General features: G+C 43.1%; 1 protein-coding gene across 1 annotated transcript in view; it reads right to left on the bottom strand.

Annotated features, from left to right (window-relative positions):
• Nucleotides 1-18,616, bottom strand: part of LOC115465948 (zinc finger protein 184-like) — a 75,025-nt gene that overhangs the window by 48,874 nt on the left and 7,535 nt on the right. Inside the window, exons 2-3 of the mRNA XM_030196882.1 lie at nt 10,249-10,345; nt 5,081-5,197 (exon numbers count right to left, since the gene is read on the bottom strand). Coding sequence (XP_030052742.1) covers nt 5,081-5,197; nt 10,249-10,318 — 187 coding nt within the window. The 5' untranslated portion in view covers nt 10,319-10,345. The remainder of the gene's footprint in view (nt 1-5,080; nt 5,198-10,248; nt 10,346-18,616) is intronic.

Here is an 18,616-nt window from a genome sequence, read left to right as displayed (position 1 = left end):
AGGTCCTCAGGCCCGTCCTGGTTTTACCCCATAACAAAAAAAGTCAGTGGATACAAGGCTGCAAAACAGACTCACTCAAGCAAGAATCTGGTAACCAAAGGTCTGTGAATCATTGTCTGCTCTGCTTTGTGGAATCCTCTTTTCTTGGTACTAAGCAGTTTGCTTGCTTTTTAAGACAAGGAGAAAAGAACAGTTTAAACCCCTTCTAAGAGATTGGCACATAGAGGGCACAGGCAAGGCCAGCCCAACCATCAGACAGGACTGGGCAGCAGCTTCTGCGGGGTGCCAGGGCAAAACAATGGTTCTTGACAACCATACAAAGTGAAAGAAATAACAGGAACAGCGGGGAGGGTGGCCAGTTTTCAAATACTCCATCTACTCAGATGGGTGTTTGGGTGATCACGAGTGTTGGGGAAGTCAATGGGTTTAAAAGTGAGCTGGCCAAGGCCCAAGGCTGAAGGTTTGCCTAGGCTACCTAAGAGCCTTGCAGCAGCCCTCGGCAAAGGCTTTTCCTTTCATTTCCTCTTACACGGATTTGGGGCTGCTGCACCATTTCCTTGTGAACCCCCACAACGGTGAGCAAACATTTACAAGGACTGGTGCAGAGACAGACCTGCTCAGTAGGGAAATGATCAAGTACAGGCCGGCCTGTGTAACATCGTAAGGAAGCAACAGGAACACGGAAATTGGAATGAAAGCCAGCCTATCTTCACGGATTTCATCTCAAACACCTGTGTAAACAACTCCAATACACTAATACTAGGCGACATAAACCTTCACTTAGAAGACCCCAACTCAGCCAACACACGCGACTGCAGAAACTTCCTACAGTCCTGGGATCTTATATGGCCTCACATGCAACCTACCCACTCCAAAGGACACACACTGAACCTCTTATCATATAAATTGTCCACAGATCACAACCTATCATTAACAGATACCAAATGGTCAGAAACACCTTGGACCGACTACTACAAACTGAACCTATCCCTAAAATGGCGAAAGAAGGGTTCATATCGTACACCAGAATAAACAACTTACACTACAAGAGGGCAATTAGACCCACAAATATTCTGGCAACAGATATACGACAATGACTGGGCAACACGAACCGACTCCTTACAGTATCTCAATCAATGGGAGGATAGATGCAGCAGCATACTTAACGAAATAGCACCTTTAAAAACAAGAATATCAAAAAGACAAAACTCGATACCATGGTTCAATGACGAACTAAAAAAACTCAAAACACAATCCAGAAAATTTGAACGAGCATGGAAAAAAACAAAAGACAAACATACACTTAATGCCTGGAAACAAATACACAGAAATTACAAATATGCAATTAGACAAACCAGAAGGTCCTACAACAAGACTAAATTAGGACCAGATAACAAAGACCTTAAAAAACTATTTCAACTCGCAAATAAGTTACGAGACACCACCCCTGTCACCACATCCAACACTGACATCCCACCCGCAGACAAACTGGCTACCTACTTCAAGGACAAAATAACAAAATTACACAGCACCCTTCCTCCTCACAACAATGACATTGAAAACTTCTTCAATGACTTAGTCCTAATCCCGGGCGGATGCCCAGCTGACCGTATCTGGCATACATTCAACCTACTCACCACCGAATCAGTCCCACAAGCGACTCACAGATTCGCTAACACCCACTGCAAACTGGACATATGTCCCAGTCATCTACTTAAATCCGCCCCCAGCCGATTCACTGAAGACCTCACATCTCACCTAAACTTCATGCTACAACAAGGGTTCTTCCCCGAGGATCATGGTAACATCCTACTTACTCCAATACCAAAAGACACTAAGAAAAAAACTAATGACCTCACCAACTACCGCCCAGTTGCATCTATCCCTCTAATAGTAAAACTGATGGAGAGCCTGGTGACCAAACAGCTTACGGAATACCTTGACAAACACTCAATACTACAAGACTCACAATCAGGATTCCGTTCCCACCATAGTACCGAAACTGTCCTAGTTACTCTCCTGGCCAAATTCAAACAGGAAATAGCCATTGGTAAAAGCATACTCCTCCTCCAATTTGACATGTCAAGCGCATTCGATATGGTAACCATAACATACTACTAAGACTCCTTGGCTACTTCGGGATTGTCGGAAACATACTTAAATGGATCAAGGGCTTTCAGGGAGGAGCAAGATGGCGTCCTAGCTGTGCTCACGGAAGCTGCCGAATTGTTTGTTGGCAATTTTTACTTTTTCCTCGATTTCTATTATGCCCCATACCAAAAGAAAGGGGACGACAAAAGTGCAACCGCCAACTGCACTAACGTCGTCCCCTAACCAGCAGACATTAGACCGCTTCGTGAGAAGCTTACCTCTCGGTTCCGGTTTGGCGAGCCCCGCGTTGGCCGATAACGAAGGAGCGACGTCGGCCAGGGGCCTTGATACCACTTTGTCGCCGCCGACGCTGAACCCGCCTCCTTGTCCCGCAGGAGCCAGAGTTGAGTTAGAGGATCGAGCGGACTCCGAGGAGAGTAACGACTTATCCCTACTTGGCGGTTTCTCTCCTGGAACTGCGGTTGAGAGTGTGCTGGAGCTGGAAAAGCCCCAGGAGGTTACAATGGAAGCTATTTGGACGGCGCTCCAGAGACTGACCATTGAAGTTGCCAAATCTACGAGAGAAATTTCTACGGTAGCTAGTAAGTTGACTTTAATGTCAGAATCTTATGAAGAAATTAAAAGAGAATCTGCTATTCAATTTGCTACAGTAAAAGAAGAAATTAAAACTGTTAAATCAACAGTAGATTCTCTGGTTAATGATAAATTTTTCACTGCTCGTAAATTAGAGCAGATAGAAAATTATAATCGACGCCTCACGCTTAGGATGTTGAATTTTCCTATTTCACCTGCTTTAACTCCTCGAGATTTTCTAAAAAAATATCTACAGGAGATTTTGAAATTTTCCCCTGCTGACATTCCACCTTGCAACAAAGTTTATTATTTACCTAATGTGCAAAAACAAGGAGAAGACTGTCAACCTCCAGTAATAGATATTCAGAATTTAACAGCACTACTAGAAGATTCTATGATAGAAATAACTTCAAGAGGAACTCTTATAATGGTTTTTGAACAGGACTTGAATATGATTATGAAAAAATACTTTAAATATTCGTCAGCCCTGTTTTGTGGTCAGAAAATATGGGTTTACCCCGATGTTACTAAGATAACGCAGCAGAGACGAAAACAATTTCTTATACTTAGAGAAGAAGTAAAAGCGCTCGGTGCAACATTTACGTTAGTATACCCATGTAAATGCATAATTCGAATGTCTGGCATTAAATATGTTTTTTTTGAGCCCTCTCAATTGAAAGTATTTCTGGATGCCAAAAATCCAACTAGCTGAATAAGAAGAACATTTGATATCAGCAAGTATAAGTTAAAGAGAAATAAGAACAGGACTATGCCAATTTTTGTCAAGTTTTCTTTTTCCTTCTCTTTTTAGAGTGACAAATCTCCTTTAGTCTGTTTGACTCCTCCCCCCTTCTTTTTTATGGTGGTCTAAGGAAGAGAAATAAGATAAATACTTTTGACATATATGTTAGAATGGAATGTATTATATATATTTTGATTTTCCTTAAACAATTCTCTGTATTGCCTTACAAACTGGATTTGTTTGTACTATTATTTAAAACTAATAAATATTAAAATAATAAAAAAAAAATGGATCAAGGGCTTTCTAACCACCAGAACATACCAAGTAAAATCAAATTCAAACATTTCACCACCGTGGACAGCAGACTGTGGAGTACCTCAAGGATCACCACTGTCACCGATATTCTTCAACATGATGATGATCCCACTGGCAAAATCCCTATCCAACCAAGGCCTTAACCCGTTCATCTATGCAGATGATGTTACAATCTACATTCCCTTCAGACATGCCCTGACTGAAATAACCAATGAAATCAATGATGGCCTGAACATCATGGACTCTTGGGCAAATTCATTCCAATTGAAACTGAACACAGAAAAAACACACTACCTTATCCTCTCCTCTCAACATAACAACTACAAACCCGCAACCTTAAGCACCCCGGGACTCACACTCCCGATTTCAGACAGCCTAAAAATACTCGGAGTCACAATCGACCGCAATCTCACCCTCGGGAGCCAAGTAAAAACCGTAATAAAGAAAATGTTTTACTCAATGTGGAAACTCAAACGAATAAAACCTTTCTTCCCGAGAGAAACCTTCCGCAAACTAATACAAGCAATGGTCCTAAGCCATGCAGATTACTGCAACGGAATCTATGTGGGATGTAAAGAACAACTTACAAAATAAATCCAAATCGCCGAAAACACAGCAGCCAGATTGATATACGGTAAAACATGATTCGAAAGCGCTAAACCCCTCCAAGAAAAGCTGCACTGGCTCCCAATCAAAGAACGGATCTACTTCAAAATCTGCACTTTGGTCCATAAAATCATCTACGGCTTAGTCCCAGGATATATGACAGACCTTATAGATCTACCAAACAGAAACAGAACCAGATCAGCGCGATCATACCTAAACCTACATTACCCTAACTGCAAAGGGCTAAAATACAAAACAACATATGCACCTAGCTTCTCCTACATGAGTGCACAACTATGGAATGGACTCCCGCATGCTGTGAAAACAATACATGACCACCTAAACTTCAGGAAATCATTAAAAACTCACCTCTTCAAAAAAGCCTATCCCGCTGATCCAACGTAACTCCTCACACCCAGCAACACAACATAATCAAGCATCGTACTGGACAACTTACCATCATCTTCCTCTCGACCCATGACCTCATCTGACCACAATACAATATTGTATTTGTTATCAACCTAAAGGGCAAATGCCTTTACAGTACTTGTAAGCCACATCGAGCCTGCAAATAGGTGGGAAAATGTGGGGTATAAATGTAACAAATAAATAAAAACAGTGGGGCGCTGTGTGGTGGAGTGGAGATCTCTGAGGTGTGGGTTGGTCACTTCAAGAAGATCTGCCAGTGTTTCACCAACCCACCCTTCATTACTCCGCCAGGGTATCACTCACCTGAGGAAGACCCGTGAGTAGCTTCTCCACCCTGGGACTGCTGGGGATCCAGGTCGGCCTCTGCTTTCCATTCCTTCACCTGTGGGGTAACACCTAGCTGAAGAACTGTCTTGCCTGCTTAGAATGGGAGAGAATTAGAGCGTGTCACTTTGCTGTCATTGCCATGCGGCTCTAAATCAGCAAATAAGATTTTGTAAATATGCACGTGCTCACAACCCTTTACAAAGGCCGAAACCTCCTTGTGCTGGGCAGCATTTCGGACACAGACAGAGAGCAACTGCCTCACCCTACACAAAAATCTTAAGAGTCCTTGTGAAAAAACGCATTGAAATCCTCAGCTCAGCATTTGCCAGCATCCAAAAGAGCAAACAGTTTATCGGGAATGATACAGGAAGGAACAAAAAAAACCCCTTCATTATGCCTCTGTATAGATGCCTGGTGCATCTGCACCTTGAGAACTGTGCGCGCTTCTGGCCACCCCATCTTCAGAACTATATGGCAGAACTAGAACAGGTACAGAGAACGGCGACAAAACTGAGAAAGCAGATGGAAACCTCCCTTGTGAAGAAAGGAAAAAAAGGTTAGTTAGGGCTCTTCAGTTTGGAGAAGAGGCAGCTGAGAGGATATGATAAGAGAATTGCAGAATTATGAATGGTGAAACAAGTTAATAAGGGGTGGTTAGTTACCCTTTCAAATCTGATCAGCTCCTCTTCCCATAACATCTAGGAGGTCTAATTTCCCCACTTTTACTTTAGATTAAGACAACAAGGAGTAGAGAGGGCTAAATTCAACTCTATGTCTGACCTTCAAGGCCCTGAAAGGGAATGGCCCCAAGTACCTGAAGATTAGGATGATCCTCCACATACCGCCAAGGACGCTTAGGTCCTCTCAAGGACTATCACTAACCACACCCTCTCCAAAAGACATTACACGATGTGATACCCGAAAGTGAGCCTTCTCCGGAGTAGCCCCCACACTCTAGAATGCACTGCCTGAAAGGCTCCGCTTAACACAAGACTACCTCTACTTCAGGAAGCAGGTGAAAGCTTGGCTCTTCAACCGGGCCTTTAATGGAAGAAGTAACTACTTGTGTCACTCCTTGTGTGTGTGAGTGAGACTGAGCTGCACTTACTGCAGCAGGACATGTTTATCCACTCCTACCCTAGCTGAGATAATATTTAACCATCTCTCTGACCTCATGTGCAACTTTTTTTAAATCAGTCGCCTTACTTTCTAACTCCTCTTACCTATCTATATTCTACATCTTTGCTTTACCCTTCACTATCAATTAAAATGTTCTATTATGTGCTGTGCTGACATTGAAAGTAATATACCATGCCATACGTTTTATTGTTATTTGAATATTTTTACTGCTGTAATGGTCTATTGCTCATGTTTGATTTATTCTTAATGTACACCGCCTTGAGTGAATTCCTTCAATAAGGCGATAATTAAATCCTAATAAATAAATAATGATCATCTCAATGATGCCGCTGTTTGCTTCCACACGGGTGGCACCCAGTTGGATTTCTAAATCAGGTCTTTCATATTCTGGGTCCTTTGGAGATGACGCAAAAACCACATTCCTCAGCTTTTAGTTGGAAGGAAGTAGTGGCCATCAATACAGCTAGATTTAAAGCAAGCAAAACATGGCTCCCAGCCTCAGGGACTGGGCCTGTGCAAGTAAAAGTTAATAGTGCTCTAAAAGAACCTTCAGCCTTACATCCCATGGTCAATTAACTTTCAGCCCCCCCCCCCCCCCCCCCAAAAGACATTATGGGTCTCATTTTCGAAAGAGAAGAACGTCCTTCTTTCGACATAAATCGGAAGATGGACGTCCTTCTCCCAGGGACGTCCAAATCGGTATAATTGAAACCCGATTTAGGACGTCTGCAACTGCACTCCGTTGCAAGGACGGCCAAAGTTCAAGGGGGCGTGTCAGAGGCGTAGCGGAGGCGGGACTTGGGCGTGCCTAACACTTGGACATCCAAAAAAACAAGGATGTCCCTGACGAACACTTGGATGTTTTCACCCGGACCTGTTTTTCTTACGACTAAGGCACAAAAAGGTGCCCGAAATGACCACATGACCACCCGAGAGAATCGGGGATGACCTCTCGATACTCCCCCAGTGGTCACTAACCCCCTCCCACCCTCAAAACACATCTTTCAAAATATGTTGTGCCAGCCTCAGATGTCATACTCAGGCCCATGACAGCGCATGCAGATCCTTGGAGCACTTTTAGTGGGTACTGCAGTGCACTTCAGACGGGAAAACCCAGGCCCATACCCTCCCACCTGTTCCATTTGCTGAGGGAACAGCGAGCTCTCCAAAACCCACTGTACACATATATAGGTGCCCCCCTTCACCCATAAGGGCTATGGTAGTGGTGTACAGTTGTGGGTTTGGGGGGGGGGGGTTGGGGGGATCAGCACACAAGGTAAGGGAGCTATGTTCCTGGGAGAAATTTATGAAGTCCACTGCAGTGTCCCCTAGGGTGCCCGGTTGGTGTCCTGGCATGTCAGGGGGACCAGTGCACTAGAAATGCTGGCTCCTCCCACGACCAAATGGCTTGCATTAGGATGTTTCTGACATGGACGTCTTTGGTTTCGAAAATCGCCGAAAGTCAGAAACGTCCATGTCTAGGAACGACCAAGTCTAGGGACGTCCAAATTTAAGGATGTGGACGTCTCTGATGGTATTTTTGAAACGAAAGTTGGACGTCCATCTTGTTTTGAAAATACGGGTTTCCCCGCCCATGGATTTCGCCATTTTGCAAGGACGTCCAAATCGCAACTTGGACGTCCCTTTCGAAAATGCCCCTCCACGGGGTCCTTTTACAAAGGCATGCTAGTGTTTTCAGCACGCGCTGATTAGAACACGCTAAATGCTAGAGATACCCTTATAAGCATGCGCTAAAAACACTAGCGTGCCTTTGTAAAAGGACCCCTATACTTTTCTCTGGGGGCGTGTCAAAATGGCGGTCTCTGGGGGCGTGTCAAAATGGCGGTCGCGACTCGTGTGTGATCAGGTCGCGTTTAGCTGGTCTCTGAATCTCTTGAAATTATACAAATGAAATAATGCCACATACCAAGAGAAAAGGTCTGGTAAGAATTCAACCGTCGATGAGTCTTACATCTTCACCGGTACAGCTAACGATTGACCGCTTCACAACGAGCCGAGCACCGGAAGCTGGCGTGTTAACCCCTGCAGGGGCCGCCGATGAAGGAGCATCGACGCCCCAAGGGTTTGAAACATCTTTGTCTCCGCCAGAAATCAACCCTCCACCGCGACCAGCTTTTGAAAAGGGTGAGCTGAAGGAGCCGCGAAAACCGGAAAGCGGCGACCACGACTCCTCGTTCGGCGGTAGCTGGCCCCGAGAAGCTGAAACAACAACAAGCTGGGAACGGAAAGTTCCCCAGGTGGTGACGCTGGAATTGATTTGGGAAGCGATTCAAGAACTGACTTTGGCTTCGAGGAAGACAGCTTTAGAGACTGCTTCAATAGTGAGTAAACTTGACTCCTTATCTACTGCGTTTGAACAGTTGAAAAGTGACTCGACATCTCAAATATCTCAGGTTCAAACGGACCTAATAAATTTCAAATCAATGACAACAGCAGTGATGAAAGATAATATGATAATAAACCGAAAAATTGATCAGATTGAAAATTATAATAGGAGATTGAATCTGAGAATATTGAATTTCCCAGTTGTTTCTGGAATCTCCATTCTTGAACTTTTTAAGAAATACCTCATTGAAATACTTCATTACTCATCTTCCTTGTTGCCCCCAATTAATAAGATTTATTACTTACCAAATTCAATAAAATCTATGGAAGATGAGAAAAATGTAGTTTCTTTAGAACAAGAACAAGAGAAAGAACCCCTGGATATTTCTACAATCTTAGAACAGTCACTATCAGATATAAAGACTAGAAGTTCTGTCCTGGTTTCATTTGTCTTCGAACAGGACTTGAATTCCCTGATGAAAATGTATTTTAAAAATGCTTTGACTTTCTTCTGTGGAGCCAGGATATGGATATATCCTGATGTGACTAAAACAACTCAGGACAGACGAAAATTATTTTTGGCTTTAAGAGAAAAGACTAAAGCTATAGGAGCAAAGTTCATGTTGACATATCCTTGCAAATGTATTGTATATTATATGAATAATAAGTATGTCTTCCTCGAGCCTGATCAGCTCAAATTTTTCCTGGATCAGAAAAGTTTAACCAAATAAATTTCCATCGTAAGTTGTATTAATGAGAAACGATGTGCAATTGACCAGGCCATATTTCCTATAAATAAATGCTTCTTTTTGTTCTCCTATTATTTTTACAGCCCTCTACTTTTATTGTGGTCTGAGGCTGAGCTATATTTACTTTAAGTAATACCTGTAATAATTTAGGAAATTCTTTACATTAATTTCTCTCTTTAATTGTTCAAATATTATGATTGGAAAAATATTAGCTCGATATTGCTTGATTCAAGTGTACGCTTGTAAAATTGTAAATTCAATAAAAATAATAATAAAAAAAAAAAAGGACCCCTATACTTTTAAGTGTTAAAATTTGTTTTGTGTGTGTGAAAACTGCCCGCCCTTCCTGCAGGTTAGAAGAAACATTGATGATTCTTTCAGTTTTTGTGGCTGCCTGGATATATTCCTTTGCATGAACTACAGCTGCTTGCTGCTGCCCTAGGCAACTGCCTAGTCTCACCTAATGGTTGGGCTAGCCCTCCTCAGGGCCACTGTTGCAATGACCAGACTTGGAACAGGGGGAGGGAGAGTCTATCCATACGCAGTTCTGAATGATATCAAAATTGCCAGCATGGGTTCAAACTTATGATCCAGGAAAAATAGAAAATGCTGCTGTGCCCAAAGAATAACTAAAAATTAAATTTGAAAAAAGCACAAATGCAGCCCAGATAGCTGAACAATGGAGCGTGGGTAGGAGATATTTAAAACAGAGGCTCAGAGTGAAATATTAATGTCTTTTGTTGCAAGAGTGTGTTAATATATATTTTTAAATACTTTTTATCACAAAAATAAAAAAGAAACAAGAACTGGGAATAAGATGAAGAGAGGTCGTAATGGTGTGGTGGAGTGGGGGTGGGGAGAAATTTGGAAGAATCAAGCTTTCTGTAACGTCCATCTTTTTTCTCTCACCCCAGGAGCTGCTCTGATCTGTTCCTCTTCCCATTGTTTCAGTAAGATGTGCCTTCTCCTCCCATTCCATCTCTGACACGGCCTGCTCCCGGATTACCTGCACCAGTAGGGAAGAGCGGAGCAAAAAACACTTAATAATAAGGTCAAGACTATTGTACATGCATAGCTCGGCTTTCAGAAGCTCTTATCAGATAAATTACACACTTATGATGAACCCTTTATATTTATTTTATTTGTTACATTTCTATCCCCCATTGTCCCACCTATTTGCAGGCTCAATGTGGTTTACATAGTACCGTAAAGGCGTTCGCCAACTCCGGTAGAGAAACAAATACATGGTGATGTTGCGGTCGATTAAGGTTCAGGCACAATGGGAATCGAAGAAAGGAGAGGTTATATAGTGTCCATTACGAGCTTTGGTTTTGCTGTGTTGCAGAGCGTAGGCATTTATGTTGGGTCGGTAGGGTATGCCTTTTTGAACAGGTTGGTTTTTAGTGATTTCCTGAAGTTTAGATGGGCGTAGGTTGTTTTCACAGCTTTTGGCAGCGAGTTCCATAGTTGTGTGCATATATAGAAGCTGGATGCGTAGTTTGCTTTGTATTTGAGTCCTTTGTATGAGGCAGATGAAAGTCTGATTGAACCAGGCTGGGATTTGAAGCTGAAAGCCTCAGGTCTGGCACAGAATTCCACCGACAGCGGCTCTACTTCCAGTCACATGATTGCGACTGATCCTAGAAAAGCTACGATTTGTGTGACAAGCGATGAATATTGCTTCACTGTAGGGCTTCTCAATTTCTATACATTTTTCAGGTTTTGGCTATTATTAGGGCTTACACCTGAGGAGGCCCTGTGGGTCACTCTTGAAAGAGGGGAATAGATTAATATTTATAGTGGAGTAATATACAGACTTCCGTCACAGGTGGAAAAAATGGATAGAGATTTAGGAATTTTGAACTACCACCCGGCTACCGCATGGCCTGGGTGGTAATTTCATTTTTTTTACATGTGTCCACTAAGCGCACCGGAAATTTTCCGACACGTGGCGGTAATCGGGCGATAATCGGCAGTGTATGCGCGTAGACCATTACCGCCCGGTTAACGCGTGAGACTTTACCGGTAGGTCAATGGGTGGCAGTAAGGTCTTGGGCCCAAAATGGATGCGCATCAATTTTTAATTTTGCCGCGCTGAAAAACGGACCTGCGCGTGTCCAATACACCCGTCTACACCGGCGCAGGCCATTTTTCAGCGCACCTTAGTAAAAGGACCCCTAAATTCAGTAAATGGTACCATAAAAATAAATGGTAAGTGCTACTCTATAAACAGCGCTTAGCACCCAGTTTTGAGCGTGAGGATTTTCACCAGCTGAAACCTGGTGTAAATCCTTGCACCTACATTAAGTGTGGGAGTACCACATTCTATAACACTGCACGCAAATTCTAGGAAAACATTCACAAAGTTGCTATAAAAAGGGAGAAGCTCAGAGGACCTTTTACAAAGGTGCACCAAAAAGTGGTCTGCAGTAGTGCGGGCACGTATTTTGGATGCACGCTGGCCCATTCCTCCACCGCATCTGGAAGAAAGGTTTTTTTTTTTTCTTTTGGGCTGGGAAATGGACGGGTGGCAAAATTAAAACCAGAGCGCATCTACTTACGGCCTGAGCCCTTAACACCACCCACTGACTTAGCGGTAAGGGCTCACACGTTACCTGTATGTCAACTGCTGATTACCACCGGAAATTTCCCCGCGGTAGAAAATGATTTTCTACCACGGGGTTTCGACACATGCCGAACTCAGAATTACCGCCAGGTACACGAGCTAGCTGTGCGGTAATGCGAAATTGATGTGTGCTGCATGCGCCTTTGCAAAAGGGCCCCTTGGTGATCCTACTACTACTACTACTACTATTTAGCACTTATATAGCGCTACAAAGCGTACGCAGCGCTGCACAAACATAGAAGTCCCTGCTCAAAGAGCTTACAATCTAATAGACAACAATAATAAAGCAAGCAAATCAATTAATGTGTAGAGGAAAGAGGAGAGGAGGGTAGGTAGAAGCGAGAGGTATAAGTGGTTACAAGTCAAAAGCAATGTTGAAGAGGTGGGCTTTCAATCTAGATTTAAAGATGGTCAAGGATGGGGCAAGACGTAGGGGCTCAGGAAGTTTATTCCAGGCGTAGGGTGCAGCAAGACAGAAGGAGCGAAGTCTGGAGGCAGTAGTGGAGAAGGGAACAGATAAGAAGGATTTATCCATGGATCGGAGCGCACGGGAAGGGGAGTAGGGAAGGACGAGTGTGGAGAGATACTGGGGAGCAGCAGAGTGAGTACAATTATAGGTTAGTAGAAGTTTAAACAGGATGTGAAAACGGATAGGGAGCCAGTGAAGGGTCTTGAGGAGAGGGGTAGTATGAGTAAAGCGACCCTGGCGGAAGACAAGACGGGCAGCAGAGTTTAGACCCGACTGGAGAGGGGAGAGGTGACTAAGTGGGATGTTGATTGGGACAATTGGGTTGCAGGGTCATCTAGAAGCATGGAGATCCTGAATCTCTGCAGACAGTACTAACAACTACTACTAAACATTTCTAAGCAGCGCTGTACAGTTTAACAAAGAAGGACAGTCCCTGCTCAAAGGAGCTTACAATCTAAAGGACAACATGTGCAGACAGTCAAATTGGGGCAGTCTAGATTTCCTGGATAGAGGTGAAATGGATATGCACGGAGGAGAGGGAGGACTCGAAGATGACTCTGAGGTTGCGGGCAGATGAGACGGGGAGGATGAGGGTGCCATCGACTGAGATAGAAAGAGGAGGGAGAGGAGAAGTGGGTTTGGGTGGAAAGACAATAAGCTCTGTCTTGGCCATGTTCAGCTTCAGGTGGCGGTTGGACATCCAGGCAGCAATGTCGGATAAGCAGGCCGATACTTTGGCCTGGGTTTCCGCAGTGATGTCTGGTGTGGAGAGATAAAGCTGGGTGTCGTCGGCATAGAGATGATATTGGAAACCATGAGATGAAATCAGCGAGCCCAGGGAAGAGGTGTAGATTGAAAAAAGAAGGGGTCCAAGGTCAGATCCCCGAGGAACTCAAACAGAGAGCGGGATGGGGGTGGAGGAAGATCCATGAGAGTGTACTCTGAAGGTACGGTGGGAGAGATAGGAGGAGAACCAGGAGAGGACAGAGCCCTGGAACCCAAATGAAGACAGTGTGGCAAGAAGTAAATTATATTTGACAGTGTCAAAAGCGGCGGATAGGTCGAGGAGGATGAGGATGGAGTAGTGACCTTTGGATTTGGCAAGGAACAAGTCATTACAGACTTTAGTGAGTGCCGTTTCTGTCGAGTGTAGAGGGCGAAAACCAGATTGAAGCGGATCGAGGATGGCATGAGAGGAGAGAAAAATCGAGGCAGCGGCTATGAACGGCGGCGCGTTCAAGTATCTTGGAGAGGAAGGGTAGGAGGGAGATGGGGCGATAACAACTGGGGAAGGGGAATGCTGGACCTGGTGCTTACAAATGGGGAAAGTGTTTCTGATGTTGTAGTGATCATCTGCGATCCAGTGATCAGACGCTGTATTATATATATAATAGCAAAAAAGGGGGGGGGGGGGGGAGGAGTCCACTCCAAAAAATAACCATGAAAAGCAAAATGGAGTAATGGTAACCTGACAATATACATTCATTTTGCTTATTTCTCTTATTTTATATTATTTATGTTTCAATTTGTTTATTAAATTTTTAACATTTTAACAAGAATATACTTGTTATTGAAATACAGCCATAATACAATTTATACAGAAATAATAACATTCCTTAAAGAAAAATTCTTACAGAAGTAAAGCCTACTTCAAAAAATAGTCTAAATTCTTAATTAATTATGATAATTATTGCTTCCTTAGACCTCATTATTGGAGGAGACGAAAAGAGTTATGGGGAACATATAACAATAATTCACAAAAATAATAAGGTGGCGTAATATTCCCTTATAATATTACAATTGTTTAGAATCCAGAAAAGATTTAAGGGCATCAGGTGAAAAAAATGTATATTTAACCTGACCCAGTCTCACAAGGCACTTGCACGGATAGGCCAGGAAAAACATCCCTCCTATCTCAACAGTTCTTGATTTCAATGCCAAAAAGGCTTTCCTTCTCTGCTGAGTCGATTTTGTAACATCAGGAAAAATCTGTACTTTAATACCCCCAAAACAGGTTTTTAAATTCTTAAAGTACTGTTTCATTATGTTGTTTAAGTCCTGTTCAAATATTAAAGACACTATCAATGTAGACCTTTCTGTTGTCTCATCAAGTGTTTGTTCAAGTATAGCTGAAATATTTCCAGGATCTATATTCATAAGTTGAGCTTCTTGATTTTTCCCAATCACTCCTTTAGGAGTAGGAATATAATATAACTTGTTAACAGGCGGCATAGCTTCCAGAGGCATTTTCAACACCTCATTCAAATAACTCTTGAATAAATCTAGGGGAGTAATCCCTAGGAGTTTGGGAAAGTTCAATAAACGTAGATTTAACCTTCTATTAAAGTTTTCAACTTGTTCCACTCGTCTCCGAAGTTCAACATTATCTTTCACCACATTTATTTTAAATTCTTGTAAAGAATCTACATTCTTTTGAATAACAGTCATTTTTTCAGCTGTTTCTTCTTTTATCAGGTCTACCTTTGCATTTAACTCACCAAATCTCTTATTAAAGTTACTGACTTCACCTGATGTTTGTTGTAAAGTCATATCCATCCTGTTCAGCTTTACCCAAATCATTTCAAGATTTACCTCCTGCGTTCTCTTTGAGGTTCCTACGACCTCTGCTCCCAGCGTCTTCTGTGGGACTTCCCGACCCTCACCGTGGATCTCACCCGATACACTTCCGGTAGGGCGTTGATCCACATCGGTACTCGCCATCGATGCTGGGCAGGGAGGTTTACTAGTAGATGGTGGAGAGAGAGATACATCCTCTCCCAGCGGGACCTCCACTTCCCCAAGGAGCCCCGCTATGGGATCCACATCTCTGCTTGTTTGGGAAATCGGCCCGAAAAAACGCTCTAGTCCCGTCCGAGTCGATGAAGGAGTCGAGGTAGGTGGGGGAACTATCCTCGTCAACCCCTTCCTTTTAGTATGGGGCATATTGTCCACAATAATTTTTCTCTCAGGCTGGTTCTCGGAGCGAATTTTCGGCGCTGCCTGTTACGCTGCCCTATTTTATATTATTTAAAATTGAGAAAAAAGGCAGGGAGGCATCAGATAATCACTTATAATTAAGAGGCTATTAGATCTCTTATAGCTCCAGCTATTCCCAATCCCAGCCTATGTAACGTGGAGGGGCATAATCGAACGTCGCCAGCGATCTATTTTGGCGGCGGCGCAACAGCTGTCCGGAACTGTATTTTCGAAAAAGATGGCCGGCCATCTTTTTTTCGATAATATGGTTTAGCCCGGCCAAACGCCAGAGTTCGCCGGGTTTCAGATGGCCATTTTTGTTTTTCAGCGATAATGGAACAAAATGCCGGCCATCTCAAACCCGGCGAAATCCAAGGCATTTGGTCGTGGGAGGAGCCAGCATTTGTAGTGCACTGGCCCCCCCTCACATGCCAGGACAGCAACCGGGCACCCTAGGGGGCACTTCTAAAGATTTTTAAAAAATATACAAATACCTCCCAGGTGCATAGCTCCCTTTCCTTGGGTGCTGAGCCCCCCAAATCCCCCCCCAAACCCACTCCCCACAAATGTACACCATTACAGTAGCCCTTATGGGTGAAGGGGGGCACCTACATGTGGGTAAAGTGGGTTTTGGAGAGCTCACCACTTAGCACCACAAGTGTAACAGGTAGGGGGGGGGGGGGGATGGACCTGGGTCTGCCTGCCTTAAGTGCACTGCATTTTTTTTTTCTTACATTTGTACCCTACGCTTCCCCACTCATGGCAGGCTCAATGCGGTAGGCAATGGAGGGTTAAGTGACTTGCCCAGAGTCACAAGGAGCTGCCTGTGTCGGGAATCGAACTCAGTTCCTCAGTTCCCCAGGACCAAAGTCCACCACCCTAACCACTAGGCCACTCCTCCACTCCATTAAAAACTGCTCCAGGGACTTGCATACTGTTGTCAGGGAGCTGGGTATGACATTTGAGGCTGGCATACAGGCTGGTAAAAAAAGATTTTTATTTTTTAGTGTGGGAGGGGGTTGGTGACCACTGGTCATCCCCCATTCCCTTCGGAGGTCATCTGGTCAGTTGGGGCACCTTTTTGAGGCTTGGTCGTGAAAATAAAAGGGCCAAGTGAACCTGGCGAAATACTGCTTAACGCCACTTTTTTTTTCCATTATCCACAAAAGCCAGCCATCTGGTAGCCATGCCTATGCCCGCCCATGTCCTGCCTTCGCTATGCCGCCAACACGCCCCCTTAAACTTGCACGGTGACGGGAAAGCGACGATGCTGTCAAAAAAGCCGCTTTTGATTATACTGATTTCGCCGCTTTTGAGAGAGATCGCCGGCCATCTCCCGATTTATGTCGGAAGATCACTGGCAATCACTTTCGAAAATAAGCCTGATAATCAATCACTTTAGTATTATTATTATTATTATTATTATTATTAAAAACTTACTATACACCCAAACTGACTAAAACTACAAAAAAAATCTGACTATGAGGTGAGTTAAGTCTTATTCCTATGGTTCACACAGCAGAGAGACAAGGGCATACCTACATCAGGGCCTACACTACAAGAGGAAGCCCTGTTCTTTTCAAAAGGAATTCAACAGAGGTGACCCTGGTTTCACTGCTAGTATGGGCTGGCTGGATCATTGGAAGAAAAGATATGGAATAAGACATATGTGGAAAAAGAAGAGGAAGTGACAGCTACTGATGTAACGTTATTGAGACGCTAGCCTGACCTTGAAGCGAGGAAGAGAAGTAAAATGGAAAACGAAGCATTAATCATAAAATCTTACAAAACAGTTTTGTTCATTTATGTTTACCAGTTGCATTGCTATTAGGTATACAGTACAGTATGTACTTTTTCTGATTCTGTTTTTTACAGTTCTGTATTGGTTTTATTTTACAGTACAATACAGTGATTGTAGTTACGTTTTAGAACTCCGATCATGCTGCAGAATGTGCTGTAGTGGTTTTTAATAAAGATTTTTTTTTAATCAAGAATTCTATGCCTTTGTTGATGCATTTTTTAAGGGATCCCCATTGTTTTCCGTATTATCCAACTTTTCACTTATCTGACACCGGGCCGATCCCGGTTATGCTGGATATTTTTATTTATTTATTTTTGTTACATTTGTACCCCGCGCTTTCCCACTCATGGCAGGCTCAATGCGGCTTACATGGGGCAATGGAGGGTTAAGTGACTTGCCCAGAGTCACAAGGAGCTGCCTGTTCCTGAAGTGGGAATCAAACTCAGTTCCCCAGGACCAAAGTCCACCACCCTAACCACTAGGCCACTCCTCCACTCAAGACTCAGTAAAAATAATAAAAAGAAAACAAGCTGAAACTCTAAATATCCTAAGGAAACTAGCAGTATAATGAAAACTCATGATATTTTAATTTTGTTTATTTTTTTCTAATCCTTTTTTTTTTATAAAAAAAAACAATTTTCAAATTGTAAATTTCTGTTCAGAGGTAGCACTCGCTTCAAAGCACAACAATAATACCACGAGGAAAAAGATCTCAATACGCTTACTATGATTTTGGCGTCTTTCACTGGGGTTGTATCATTCATCATTGGTCTAAAAAAAAAAAACCTTCCGATTATTTTTATTTCATTTATTCTTTATTCCTTTCTAATCCTTTTTTTTTATAAAAACAAATTTTCAAATTTTAAATTTCTGTACAGAGGTAGCACTCGTTTCAAAGCACAACAATAATTCACCTACATTCCTGTCTCTTAAGATTGTTGTGATTCTTCGGGAGCAGTTCTTTGGGGGTCGGCTAACTTCTAGTGAAGGGGCTCGTTAGTGCCATGGTCTCTTTGGCATTGAAGGTGATCTTCACCCATTGGAAGTCCTTACACCAGGCCACTTATCTGGAATGGTGGGAACCCATTGCTCCAAATGTACAAATTCAAATTACATCTGGCAAAGAAAACTTCTCGCTTCGCTTCACATAGGGAAAAATGGCTACCACTGGTATCTTATTTTGATTTGGTACAGAGATAAGCACTGAGTTTGATGTATTTTGTGGCCTATGCATGCTTTATACCTTGATTTGTATCCTCCAGCCCTCACCCCCCCCCTTTTTTCCCCCTCTCCTTCTCCTCTTTCTTCCCCTTTTTCTTAATGTGATTGCAGTTGTGGATAGTTGCTTCTTAAATGTGAGCTACAATTTTGCCATGATTTGTAAAATGTTGCTTGTTGTTCTGTG

Source organism: Microcaecilia unicolor, chromosome 1 (assembly GCF_901765095.1).
Source record: "Microcaecilia unicolor chromosome 1, aMicUni1.1, whole genome shotgun sequence".
Lineage (NCBI taxonomy): Eukaryota > Metazoa > Chordata > Amphibia > Gymnophiona > Siphonopidae > Microcaecilia > Microcaecilia unicolor.
Note: the sequence above shows the minus strand (reverse complement) of the source record. Positions and strands in the feature narration are given on the sequence as shown.